The 15,108-nt window shown below is 33.5% G+C and overlaps 1 protein-coding gene across 2 annotated transcripts in view; it reads right to left on the bottom strand.

The window, feature by feature from the left end:
- The window catches only part of LOC149081769 (uncharacterized), a 380,853-nt gene that overhangs the window by 88,858 nt on the left and 276,887 nt on the right, over positions 1 to 15,108 (bottom strand). Inside the window, exon 1 of one of the 2 annotated variants that reach the window (XM_089237207.1) lies at positions 10,500 to 10,644. The exons of the other annotated variant lie outside the window; for it this stretch is intronic. Coding sequence (XP_089093333.1) covers positions 10,500 to 10,547 — 48 coding nt within the window. The 5' untranslated portion in view covers positions 10,548 to 10,644. Of the gene's footprint in view, positions 1 to 10,499; positions 10,645 to 15,108 lie in introns of those variants that run through there. 2 annotated transcript variants of the gene reach the window in all.

Here is a 15,108-nt window from a genome sequence, read left to right as displayed (position 1 = left end):
GAACACAGTTACTTATTAGTAAACAACATCAACAAACTAAAACGGAAAAACGAAATATTACAAAAACACATACACACACACAAAATGGGGAGGGGGTTTCAAAAAAAAAAAAAAAAAATTAATCAAATGTCAAAACAAAACTTTCACATAATTTGTAGTATTTTTGGCAACAGCAAGGAGTGCAATTTTATGAAATACACATTGCATGATTTTCAGATAAGTATATGCAAATAAAAATCAATGTAATGTTGCAATGCGTAAGATCAAATAGATTCATAATTTAACTGATTGAGGAGCATAGGCAAATCAAAAGAAACTCTCGATGTCCCTGATTGAAAAAAGATATTGCTTCATGTGTCTTTTGAAAGGTAATAAGTTAGTAATGTTAAGGATAGCAGGAGGTAAAGAGTTGCAAAATTTCGGGATGAGGTAAGTAAAATGCTTCTTCAGAAGAGTTTTGTGGATAAGTGGTAGAGAGAGTATATATTGTTCAATCTATTTGAGAAACGGGAACTGTTCAGAGGTAAAGCAAATTGTCGTTTAAAAATAATTATAGTCGATTTGTAGAAATAAAGCTGACGTAGGGGAAGGGTTCCAAGACTGTGAAAAAGTTGTTTAGAAGGAGTCAAATAGTCACTTGCGATGAGTCTTATTACTCTTTTTTGGAGTTTCATTATTGGTGTAAGATTTGAAATGAAGTCGCCACCCCAGATAGCTAAACCATATAACAGAAGGGAATGAACTAATGAGTAATAAAGTGTTAACATGAACGAGTGATCTATATATAGTTTTAGGTAATATAGTTTGTAAATTACATAGCGAAGTTTACTTTGCAGATGTTTTACATGAGTTTTCCATCTGAGGTTATGATCAATATGAATACCTAGGTATTTAATCGTGGAAACCTGTTCGAGACTCTGGCAGTTACAAGTTGAAATGTTTTGGAAATTATTATTGTGGAATATCAGATTATGGTTGAAGTTTATATTAGTCATAGAAGAGAAGTACATAAACTTCGTTTTTGTTACATTTATTTGTAAGTCGTTACTGATAAACCAATTACGAATTATTAATAAATCGGCGTTTATCGAACTTGCAAGTGAATGGTCGTTATTATAATATTTCTGGCAAAAGATGGTGAAAAGTGTCTGAAATTTTGAGGAGGCTTTCTGCACACAATTCAAGAAAGAAACACTTTCCAAAACTCAAGTATATATGGTAGGAATTAAAATTTTCAGAAAGAGATGATGTGGTCGAAAATGAGCCCCACTTCGCGGACGAACATCACTAGACAGCATTCGTACTCTTCGCGAAATTATTGATGTAATTATTAATCTACATACAGATATCAGAAACAGTATCAATAGTTGGTACAGTATAAACTATGGGAGAGTTCAATCCATCAAATTGCGGATAACCTGGTCCCCGGAGTACCGAAAAGTGCTTGCTAGATGCAGAGGTGCCGACATGATGAAAACATTGGGGGGGGGGGGGTGCGCTGAAAGTTGCTCGCATGAGATTGCATTGTTTTTTTAGAAATTATTGGGGGGGGGGAGGGGAAGCCTCACAGCCCCCCTTACAAAATTTAGTAGGGGCTCAAATGGCCTCAGCCCCTAGGTTCCGTCGCTTATGGCTAGGTAGCCTAGGGAGAAATGAACTTATCCTTTTTAACGACACAATCATGGCCATATACTGCTATATGAACAGCTGAAAAAGCTGAAGGTGGTTCACTGATCAGCTCTGGAACACTCTCCCTACATTCCGAACATGTCTCCTTGCGACTACTATTTGTTAGGCCCGCATAAACAGGGAAGCGATTCGACGATGATATAGGAGTGCAGAAACACTTGCGCACTCTGGCTCTGCAAACGCATCCCTGTTTTTTCTTCGAGAAAGAGGTAGAAAAACCTAATTCGTTGAGAAAAATACATTTAACACTTTAAACACTTTCATAAATTTCACTGATCCGCGTTATAACTGGCACAATAGGAAAAACCAAACCCTCTGTAAAATACCACTTTCTTTTTCAAGAAGATATTTTTTCCCCGATTTTTGTGCAGGTGATAGTGCTTCCTTCCCAACTCGAGAATAATAATAATAATAAAACAGGGAAGAGAAATAATTTAATCTTTTTCTACTATTTATATTTTACGCATATTCGCATACTTCCCCCTCCAGAGGGGAAGTTGTATGTCGAGCACTGCCTCTTTTCTGCGTTATCGAAACGTGAACAATAGATGACTCCGCTCATGTTGATAGACAGACTGGGGGGGGGGGCGATTAAAAACATGTTTGTTATTAAGAGAGAAGCATCATTACAAACATGTTTCGGCTCGTCATTGCCGAAATAAGCAGGTTCTAAAGAAACGAGATATCTCATAATTATCGAAATACATACGAAGTATCGAGTTGAGCGAGATTTTTCGTGAGTGCTGCTAAGAGGGATAAAAGTCTTCAGGTTATGTCGAAAATTAAGGATCGTTGCTACAAGATCTTGGCTTCCCATGATTTCTTGTGGGAAAAATCTCCTTTTAAGAAGCACATTTAAAAATTTTCTATTCTCTTTAGGCACTCAATTTTTCTTTCCCTAATACTATAGACATTTTAATTTTCTTTCTCTCTCTCGAATTTTAACTTCAACAACATGCAACTTTTTCAAAAATCACCAAAATTTACCCATAATTCATGCCATAAATTTTTTAAAATAATTTTAATAAAAAATCCTCGAGTAAAAGTATATAACACCATAGTGTTGAGAGACGCACCAAGTTTTGAGACATGTGAACAAGGGGTGTTCGAATAAATGTTATTTATCTAACAAAAAACTTAGTTTTGAGAAAAAAACTTTTAGTGAAAAACATTAGCATATAATAATAATGCCTGCCTGTAGTTTATATTAAAATATTTTTATTAGTACAGGATAAAACAAAAACTTGAACACAGTTAAACGCAGAAAATTTCATGATATTTAAAAACTAAAAAATTCGAAATTTTTTGGAAACTTTGCGCGCACCAACCCCCTTCATGTGCTATTTTTGTATCTAAATTATTTTAAAATAATTTCTGTTTAATTTTATTTGTCCTCGTAAAACGATTCAAGGGTTTTCTTATACTCTTTTGTGGGGGAAAAAATGGAATTTTAAATTCACTTGAAAGTGCATTAAATACATGGACGTGTCGCTTTAAGATTGTTTATTGGATGGCATATGACCCTCTTGCTAGTTAAACACCCTCGGTGTAAAGCCGTTTACAAAATCCAGTGTCAGTCACAAATACTAAAAACGTGATGAACAAAAATATCAACCCTCTGAAATGACTAGTATAATAACGACATGCATTTCATGATTTTCATGGTTTTCTGTCACGTAAACACATTCAATTTAACGACAAGAACCTGCACAGTACATTACAGAAATACGTCACGTAGCGTCTGCTTGTACGTGTTATGTGTGTCTTTTAAGGGAAACTTCCACGCTTCTTTTCCGCTGTCAAAGCCATCATAATATTTTAAAAAACCAAAAAAAACTGTTTATATGGTTGATGAGTAATACTGGAAAAAGAGGGAGATGGAAAAACGCATGCGCAACACCCACACGCGTCAGCTTTTCATCGTACAAACAGACTAACACCTGTTTCAATTTTCTTGTCGACAGACTCGCACCTCACGTACACTTTGTCGAGATCGTACGAGAACAGCATGCGAAATTTACTGAAAAAAATAATAAGAATTGTGTGTCGGTGTGTTTTGGTAGTGGGGGGGGGGGGAGGGTTGTGAGAGCCGTACATTACGTGCTGAAAATTTGTGATATATATAATCCTACTCCGTCATAAATTCAATTATATAAATCATAAAATCAATTATAAATAAGTTATCGCAATTATTCCATTGGGAAAAAATGTGTCAGTGACATCGAATTCATGCCATGATCCGGTTTCAAAAATTGAATAGTGTCAACCTAATATCGAAAAAGACCAATATGCTGTTGAATCTCGATTTAACGAATAAGAAATAAGACAAAGTTGAAATTTTTATTCGTTAAATCGAAGAAATATGTTACATTGGGGTTGAGATTGACACAAATATTCACACAGAGACTTCTAAAAAAACCATGAAATTGAGGAATTAGTTGAATTGAAGCTCGTTATATCGGGGTCTTACGGTAATAGGACATGTAGCAAAATTGGAAATTTTCGTTGTGTTCCCCCCCCCCCCAACAACGGAATTATTTTTGAATTGTCACCCCTCTTACAACACATATGTCAGAAATTTTGTTTATTTTAGTGAATACAGTCGATGCTTGTTATAAGTATTGATTCTTGTCACGTCATTTTCAACCCAAAAAAAAAGGACCTCAAAATATTCCACTACTTAGTACGTCCGAACTCAGGGCTGCCAAGGCCCTCGCAAGGATGAGGCTGACAGGGCTCCATCCTTGGGACCTGCGATGATTCTCTTTTTGTTTATCTACGCTATAAATCCACTATAGAAGGGGCTCTTAGAAAGTCTGTTCACGAGGTGTCCAAATATCCCATCCTACGGACGCTGCTGCAGGATGTTGGAGGGTCAGGGCCGTCTCAAAATCATCATAGCCCCCCCCCCCCCCATAAGAAAATAGATTTTCTGAGGCCACGGCCTAGCTAGAAATGCATCACTCTGGGAAATTTTAACCATATTTTCATTTTCACGAGGCTCCTCCTGTATTTAAGGAGTGCTCCCCGGCCGTACTCGGCTAGGCCCATGCGTTAAGACGGCACTGTTGGGGGCCATGGTGCAGCCTGCTCATTTTTTTTGCACATATGTTAACAAAAATCTATCCTTAACTATATTAGCCGTATATATTCCAATCTCCTGTATTTTTCTCGGGAAAATATGGCTAACCTATCGTTAAATGTGTTTGACTTCTTGCACTTGAGCCTCAAATAAATATCGATTTTATTATTATGAGTTTCTATATTAGTTTCTAATCCTGATGCATTTCATTGCTAGTATTAAAAAAATTATTCCGGCTAAATAATGAATTTTCTTCAGCAACTAAATTTCACTATTTAAAAAAAAACTTTCGATATAACGACCATCCAACATACGTCCGGTTTCCGTGGAACGATGGGAGTCGTTAAAACGAGCGTCGACTGTTTTAACACAATCGATTTTGTAACGCAAGATGTCTTTGAAGAATAACTAATGACACAAGAGTACAATCCACAAAAGTACAAAAATTTTAAAGCATCATAAGGTATTTCGAAGGTCACTATATATATATATATATATATATAGACAATAATCTATATTCGAAACGTCACTCAACGCGAATAATGACATTGTTTTGTGGACTCACCGTGACCCTCAGTGCCGAAGTAAATAGACTAAAACCAGGGCAAAACAATTCAAGGACTCCATTTCATATATAATAGTCGTCTCTCTATGGTTTTTATTTCTCATGAAAAGTCTTTGTTTTCTTCCCATAAATAATAATAATATATATGAGATGGTCAGTACGTGCATAGGCTACGTAGATCTAAGTGCATGAAAGGGTTGGCCATTCCACCCCCTCCCCCAGCAAGGCCCCTAGGCTAGAATCTTTAGTCGGCCGCCTCGTTTAATTTTGAACGGACCCTACTATAGTGAATTTATAGCTTAAAAAAAAAGATAAGAATCGTATCAGGCGTCTGGGCTGCCCCTGTCAGCCGTCCTTGTGAAGACGGCTACTTAACCTTACATGCCCCTCGTATATATTCCTCTGCGGTATTTCCAGCGAATATTTTCGTACATGCAGGAGGGTAGTGCGAGTTTGTATGCGTGGTCCTAACGTCAGAGCCGTCTTGACGCATGGGGCCCACCCGGGTACGGCCCAGGGTCTCAAGAGAAGAGGGGCCTCAGAAAAACGAGAAGTAGTTGAATTTTTCCAGAATTTACTAGTTAAGAAAGACCTCAGAAAAATCACTTGGCCCGTGAGGCCAAAGAGGCTGTTAAGACGGCTCTGCCTAATGTATTCATGTTTTCGGATTGTGCTTGTTTCTTGTTCTTACTGGTGATGCCAACTGTCTTCCATATTTTTAAGAACAGATGGTAAATCTTGAATCTTTCATGTTATGTAAGTATCATGTTGCAGGTCTGCCTGCTCGAAGAGAATTTTGCAAATGAAAGACCAGCTCGCATTAGGGTTTCGAAGTTAGAAAACAGCATAATGTTTATTATTATCCATGAGCGACATCAGTTTTAATCTCCGGGGCTGTCGTAACGACTTCAGGAACCCGGAGCGCATGCATTTTTGCCTGGCATCTTAAGATATACATTGAAAAGGTCGAATTTCAGTAACGTAACTTAGTGATTTAGGAGGGGCCTAGGCCTGGTCCTATTAGTCCATCAAGACTACTACTGTACTCTATGCATCTCGTAAACATTCCTCTTCCCTCTGGGGAACTTACAACGAATTGCAGGAACGTGTGTCGTGTGTGTGGTCCCAACATTCCTACCGTCCCACTCGTGGAACCAACGGAGTTCGAACGCTGATTATCGCCAGTGCCGTCTTAACGCATGGGCCCACCCGGGCACGGCACGGGGGCCTCGAGAGAAGAGGGTCTCACAAAAATGATATACAGTTGAAATTTTCGAAGAGTATGCACGTAAATTTATCTGGTAGAGAGGGCCTCAGAAAAATCGCCTGGTCCGAGGGCTGATGGTGCTCTTAAGATGGGCCCTGATTATCGCGATGAAAACTAAGATGAGAATCCAGAGTCTACAGTTTCTCTCCCAGCAATATTCTTTTTAAAAAATATATATTTTGTAAATAAAAATTCTAATATCGCTACATTTTGAGGAATTTATTTCAACAGGAAAAGTAGTAAATGTCAATATATTCTTTATTGTTTACCTGTATCGGCAGTAAATTTCATAACCTGTGCATGTGAACCTGTTAAACTGCATGTGAAAAACATGCAAAAAAAATACATATATATTTCTACGAATTTATCCAATCAATGCGAGAACTAAAATAAAATGGACAGTTGTTTTTATTTAAAAAACGAGCTATTCTTCATTGTTTTCATTGATAATTTTATTTAAAAAAAAATTACGTTTGACGCAACATGTCCTTGCACATGCAACACACCATTCAATTTCTCTTAATAATTCGGAAATCAGGTCATTAGAAAACGACACAGTCGCGAAAAACATGAATAAAAAGTTAATAAATATCATTTTTCAAGGAAAAACCATAGAAAAAATACTTTTTTTTTCGTTTTTTTTCCAAATATATATTGCTTTTATTTCGTTATCAATAGAGAATTGTTTGACATAACTTTCATTCATGTCCCCCTTTCTTTTTAATTCAACATGAATGTGTATATCTTTATCACTTTAATAGAGCGATTTCATATTGGAAAAGTCATTGCCCATAAAAGATGTTTATCGGATTCACGATAATTATTTTCGATGACTGATGTCTTCCAATCTATCTACAGAAGCGGAAAATTCATTCGTCCCAAATTTAGTAAACACGAAATACACGAAATACTCGAAATACAGTTCGTAGTAAATCAGAATTTACAATCTTGAATTTTAATTTATTTTTCTGATAGGATATAAATAAGGGCCATGGACTACATATGTAATCACTAATCAACGTGTACTTTTTCGTGTAAGTAACGTGAAATTATTCAGAAAGTTATTCAATTTTATGATTTTTTTTGTACATTGTTATATATTCAAAATTTATAGTTTTAAAATTTAAAGGAAAAAAAATCAAGACGATATTTAACCGCTTTTCAATTATCACTCACAGATAAATAAATATATTTATATTTACATTTTTATGATGAAATATTACTTTCATGCAACACATGCGATAAATTTTATAAACGTGAATATTATTTACGTTGCGGTAAATGTTATAAATCGGTTATTATTCATACTTACCAGTCGTTTTGGTAGGTTTGATAAATTTATCACTTTTACCGGCGAATATTCATAGTAACTAAGCGTCGTTTGTAAATCTGATAAATACTTGAAAATTATCGCCTTTATCTGTGATTATGCATGATACCATAGTGAAATTGGTGAATTCGATAAATATGAAAAAAATTACAATGAACACACCAGTATGTGTGATGAATATACAGTGACACCCCAATATAATAATAAAAAATTTTACGATCGTACCCCGATATAATGCTAAGTGATTTTACGAACGTACCCCGATATAATGATAAAAAAAATTTTACAATCATACCCCATATAACGATAAAAAAAATTTACAACCATACCCCATATAATGATAAAAAATTTCACGATCCCAATACAATGATAACAGATTTTACAAACGCACCTCGATATAATGATAATAAATTTTAGTATCGAACCACCGATATAATGATATAACGCATGTATGAATTATCATGTGTAGCATATCATATAGTGCGATTTATCATGTTTATCAACGATATATTGGGTATTCATGCATAATCGCAGATAAAAGTGATAATGTTTCAGTACTTATTAAATTTACCAAGCATAATCACCGGTAAATTGATAAATTTAGAGAAATTTATCAAACTTACCAAAATGCTTGGTAAGTAAGCATAGTAACCGAATTTATCACAATTACCGTAACTTTTATATTCAAAAGAAATATGGAAACGGTCCAGCTCTGGACACAAGGAAGTGCTCATTCATCTTGAATAACGCTCGTCAAATAAGACGTTTCTCATTGTTACTTAGGCCTTAGACCTTAACACAACGTGATAAATACGAAGAGTTCGTATAGAGAAGTTCCTCGACAATTTTTTTACTATTTTTAGTCTGTTATAGAAGAAGGAAAAATAATTCTCGAAAGAATCTTAACAGATATGTCCTTGGAAAGAGAGAAATTTATTAGCTTCAAGAAATATTTGCTCCCACGTCTGAATACTAGGAAAATTCATTCACACCATGATTTTAGGTATTTTAATTGTCTTATAGTATTTAAAACTCCATGAATTAGGTATTAGGCTCGATACAAAAGTGATTTTCTCTGTATATTTCAATAAAACCTGCGGTGTTTATCCGATCTCCGGCATTTATAATACGTGTGAGGTATGAAAGGGCTAACATGAATAATCAATGTTAGGTCCTTCAACGTTCAATAACTTCAACATTATTGGATGAATTTTTATTTTATAATTCGAAATTTATACTGTAATAATTTATTTTTAAAAAATTCAAAATCCACAATTAATTTTTTGACAAAATTAACGAGTACAACATAATATAATAATTAGATTACTGTATGCCGTTATTTTTAATAATTCCGTTTTTATTCTATAATTATTAATAATTCAATTTTTCATTCCAGAATTATTTATAATTCAATTTCTATCCATAATTATTAATAATTCAATTTCTTTCCATAATTATTAATAATTCAATTTTCCCCATGATTATTAATAATTCAATTTTCCCCATGATTATTAATAATTCAATTTTCCCCATGATTATTAATAATTCACTTTTTCCCATAATTATTAATAATTGTTTTTTTATTCCGTAATTTTTAATAGCTATATAAATGTTTAGTATAAATATTTTTATACGAATCATATCATATCACGATTGAATATCAATTGATTATAGTTTATCAGCTACATGATGCGTTAAAGGGTGAAAACATTCATAAACCCATTTATAAAAGTTTTATATCAACAGACGTTTATAAACGTTTGAAATTATCGAAAACATTGTCCGACAACAATGGTTTCATGCCTTCGAGAATGATTTTTGGAATAGATATTCTTTTGCAATGGTTCCCAGACAATACATGTTTATGAACAAGCCGAAACATGATTATTTGTTTTCACAATGTTTTGTAACTTCGTTAACGCTTCTTATGGCTTTAAGTTCTGAGGGGGGAAAAATTCCTAGGGAAAGAGGAAACAAACAAATAATGTAAGAAAACAATGTTTCCATCCCGTAAAAAAAATACGGGACACAATGTTCACAGTATCACCCTCAACTCCTAGCAAGTCATTCGCTCGACACGACTAACTTTATGCTAGTTATAAGAAAAGGTAGTATAAGAGAAAAGCATATCTCGTGTCCAGTAGGATATAATGCAATGTTTAAACACATATTACTTATTTCATTTCTAACATAGTTAAAAGAAAGATTTATTTAATAAAAAATTTCGAATAAAAAATGGTTAATGATGATTTCATTAAAGTGACTCCGATATTGTAAGTGCTAAAATATTTAGCTATTGAAGTTCATTGATTAATGTTATTTTATGGATCAACATTGAAAATGTATGTATAATTCATAGCGTTCTCAAAAGCAAGTGTAATATTTATTTTTTAATCGTAAATTTTCACGCAACCACACGAGAAAAAAAATTTAATAAAACTAATCAAATTTTAATTTAACACGAGAAATGCCCTGTTGATTATTCACATCAGGATATTGAAGTTCTATTCAAAACTACTTTAATGGTAAACGGGGTGTTAAAAAAAAAAACCCCAAGAAAACTCACCATGAGCATGATCCAAACTTTAGAGGCAGTGGCGTACACAATACGCATGACATCGTATTCCAGTGATTTTCGGTTCACTGTCTTACCAATCACAACATCATCATGTACATGGCAGTGAAGTCAACAGCCAAGTGACTCGTGTATGTGACTGAAGTCACGTCACAATAATCGGTAAAGAAATAAGTCCTAAGCTCGCTCACAGCAGCTGTAGTTTGCCTGACACTGATGTAGACATGTGCGTGCGGAAATGTGATTTGAACGCGCATGTGCGTAACGAAACAACAAAAAAGGAAATAAAAGTAACCACCTGATGACGTAACGCTCGGTTGAGTATTTTAGGGTATTTCTCTACTTTTCTCCCTTTATTTTTATTTAGTTTCCCTTCTAAACAGCGGGTCATATTTAAGAAGAAGAACCAATAGAAGAACGGGTTACAAAATAGCACGAAATAAGGTTTCATTTCCTTTTTTTTGTACTTATTATTATTTTTATTGAGTGCTGTTTGACATTTAGGAGAAACGAATAGCAAGTGCTGACATCACCGACGGATTACCTTTTGAATAATTCATCAGGTATTATCAAATACCAACATTTTCTCGAAAATATGTCACGGGAGTTTTTTGTGTTGGTTTATTAATTATTTTGCATCAATTTTTAATTTTTCAATTATAGTTCAACAATTTTTTTGCATTAATATATATATTTTTTCACAATGATCGATTCTTTACATTAAGGGTGGTTGCTGCACGATCTTATCTTCCCGTGATTTCCTATGGGAAAAATTTCTTTAATTTAAGAAACATTTAAAACTTTTCTATTCACTTTATTTACTCAATTTCTATCTTCTCATCCATAGGGTTTGAGGAAAAATTAAATCGTATAAAAATATCCATAGTATATGTTTTTATACAATTTAACGAGAGCATTTGGGATTTTAATTGTTGATTATTTTTTTTCTCAAATTTCAACTTCAACATTTAACTTTTTCAAAAATCACGAAAATTTACCCATAATTTGTGCCACACATAAAATTCTTTAAATAATTTTAATAGAAAAATCATCGTGTTAAAGTATATAACACCATAGTGTTGAGAGACACACGAATTTTCGATGCATTTGAATGAGTGGTGTTCGAAAATTTTTCCTTATCTAACAAAAAACTTGGTTTTGAGAAAAGAGCATTTTAGTGAAAAACATTAGCATATAATTATATAATGCCTGCCAGCAGTTTACATTAAAATATTTTAAATATATTTCTAGTGCAGGTAGAACAAAAACTTAAACATAGCTAGACGCAGAAGATTTTATAGTATTTGGGAATTGAAAAATTCGAAAATGTGTTTTTTTCGAAAATCTGCTCGCACCAACCCCCTTAACTTTACATTAACCTTAAAATTTTATTACATCGGTTTAATCCTCATTTTATGTATTAATCAAATAATTTTTCATACCAAACGAAAAAGTCGTTAATTTAATTTTGTTTGTGTTTTCATATTAATTTTTTTCTTACGTTTGTATATGCAAAGTTCTTATGTTCGTAAGTTTTGTACGAACTAATTAAATTTTTATATTAATAATATTAATTTCTGTATCAATCTGTTAATTTTCCGAGTCGATGCAAGAAATGTTTGTGTTGATTAATTTTTTCTGAATCAATATAATAACTTTTTCATATCAATCCCTATCAACTTCTACATTACTTTATTAATTCTATAAAATTACTTTGATAACTTTCATGTCAACTTTCGATTTTTCACACAAATTTATTTATTGCGTATTAAAAAAATTCCGTATCTATAAAAAATTTTTTAGATTAATTCATCAATTTTTGTGTTAGTATATTAATTTTTACATCAAGTTATCAACTTTTTATATGAGTATTAATTTTATTAATTTGTGCATTAATTTACTATATACATGTATTTGCGTTGTCTTTTGTTTCTTTGAGCTAGTTTATTAGCTTTATATATAATTAAATAGTTTTTCATGATAATGAGAAAAGATGTACAGTATATTAATTTTTTGCATCACTGTAGCAACTATAATAAATCAAAACCTATCAATTGAAAAACTTCAAACGTTTTTATAATTATTATACACTTTTTCATTCATCGGAATTTCTTTTTGTTATATCATTATATTAATTCTTCGTATTCATTTATCAGTCTTTTGAATAAGTTTATTAGTTCTAAATATTTTGGAATCAAATTAGTTATTTTTATCAATTTTTTGAAATTAATGTAAATGCATATTACAGTTTTCGTTAATAGAAAGTTAAGTTAATAGAGTTGATAAGTTCAACGAATAATTTCGAAAAATATATTTAATCACTGTGTATGATTTTGTTTTCTTGCTTTTTATCGTATTTATCTGAACACAATTTAGATGGGGCTTGAATGTGTGGTGGACTGGAAAAACAGAAGCATTTTTCATTCATGTTCGTCACATGGATATAGATTTTTTGCATTTTCATGTTTGGATGGATTTACTTGGTTACTGAACCCGGATATTTGCTCATACGACGGGGAGAATAAAACCAATAAAATGCAGCAGCTCTTTCAAGAGAGAGTGTTTGCATATCGTCTCTGTTATTTTTGTGAAGTAAGATTCCCCATTGTACATTTTCCCCTCTTATAATATATTACACAGAGAAACAGAATAATAAAATTTTATTGCTGAAGTTCAAAACCTCGATCACTCTCAAATTTGTGAATTTGATTTATCCGCTCGATTATGACTCTCTGATTTATTCACTAGTTCAAGGACAAAATGGTCGTAAAATTTGCAATAAACGTTGAAAAATTGTTCTCTACGGATAACGGAAGTTTTTTGCACTTTTATCAAATATATCGGTTTTAGTAAGTTTTTTTTTTTTTAAATTAATTTTATGGTGACGGTAAAAAGAAATGCCGGATATATTAAAGTATGCTTCATTTCGTTTCAAGAGGAATCGAGCTAATTAACTGGGGCCCCATAGTTTAGAGAAAATTTTAGACGCTAAGATAAAAAGATTCATGCTCCAGCTAGCTGAGATTCGAACCCTCGTCTCGTATAGTCGAAGGTTGTGGCTCTATGGCTGTTCCCAGGTTTATTATGCGTCAAGTGTCCGCTGGAAATGCTCACAGAAAGTTTGTGTACTGTTAGAAATGCGTCAGAAGCATGTTCAGGACTAGAAATATGCAGGAGACTACACATACTAAAAAGACATATATCCGTAGGAGGCAGCGTATCCCAAGAAATACGTGAGAGACTTTTCTTGCCCTAGAAAAAGCATGAGAAGTTGTGCACCTACCCGTAATGTGTTTGATCATTTTTGTCGCACTACATCCACATGAGGGCTAATTAGACCAGGACCTACAGTTTATTGCCTATTCCGAACGGCAGCATTCGACATTTCTGTTTTCATTTTATACTCACCGAGAGGTTGGTGCATGAACTCCCTCCCTGTAGGACTCCCTGCGATAGCAATCTTTAGTATACTGTGTCTTGTGACTAAGTTTCGCGTGCGACATTTTTATTATTGGAGAACTTCACTCTTCTTTCGACACTAACTCATAGTTTTCCGCCTACCTCTAAATGGCCAATCCCATACCTCATTTTGTGAAACACTTCTTCAACTGTACTTTGCCAGAGACAAAAACAATTAAAGACATTTTTGCATCATCGATATCAGCTGCGAACCAACTTACGAGTGAAAAAGTTTGGGATTACAGATTTCAGTTAGGGTACGAATGTCTCCATTTCACGATGAGTAATTTTTTTTTATAAATAAAATGAATTATACATGGTAATGCGGTAAATACACGGCCCAAATAACGATTACCATTGAATGGATCGGTTACTCTGACCGGTAAAGTTTCCTGGTGCGTTGCGGGATCAGGAAACGAACAAATTCCACAATGGTAGATAGATAATACCATCTCGTTGAATGTATTGTTTAGCTTATTCTGGCCGTGACCTGTGAGTGACATTTAGTTTTTGAAAAGAAATTCATCTAATATTTATGACGTAAATATGGGTCATAAATACGTTTTGATCTTTTTTTTACGTTATGTTTCCTCGTCATATACTCAAATTTCCAGTTGGTTAAGGTAATTACTCTTATGTCAGCCGATTGTCTCATTTAATAATGAAAATTTGATTTTCCACACTATTGACGCCACTGCGTGTGCATCTACGTCACTGGTAGCATATAAAATACTTTTTAATCCCGTGCGTATACAGGGTGTCCCATAAATTCGTAAAAATTGATTTTTTACGTTTAAAAAAAAAAAAAAGTTTAAAAATTGATAAAAACTGAAGGAATTAGTATATTTGAATGGGGTTTGTGAAAATGTAATTCTGATGAAAGAAGTTTTTTTAGTATATAAAAAAATTAGTTCACATTTTTGTCGACAGATAGTGCTGCACCGAAGGAAACACTGGAAATATGCAAATCAGAGACCTATAAAATGCAGGGTGTACGATTAACAGCTCATTTCTGAACTTTACTATTACTGGAGTTAACATAAGGTTTTCATCTTGATGTTGGCATTGGGGGATGAAGCGCTATTGGTGAAGTGATTTAACTCAGCCACAAATCACCAGCTGAAGCTTCACGAACGTTTCG

This window comes from Pholcus phalangioides, unplaced genomic scaffold (assembly GCF_987345545.1).
Source record: "Pholcus phalangioides strain wild (caught in Gottingen) unplaced genomic scaffold, Ppha-v1.0 ptg000009l_1, whole genome shotgun sequence".
In the NCBI taxonomy this organism is placed as follows: domain Eukaryota; kingdom Metazoa; phylum Arthropoda; class Arachnida; order Araneae; family Pholcidae; genus Pholcus; species Pholcus phalangioides.
Note: the sequence above shows the minus strand (reverse complement) of the source record. Positions and strands in the feature narration are given on the sequence as shown.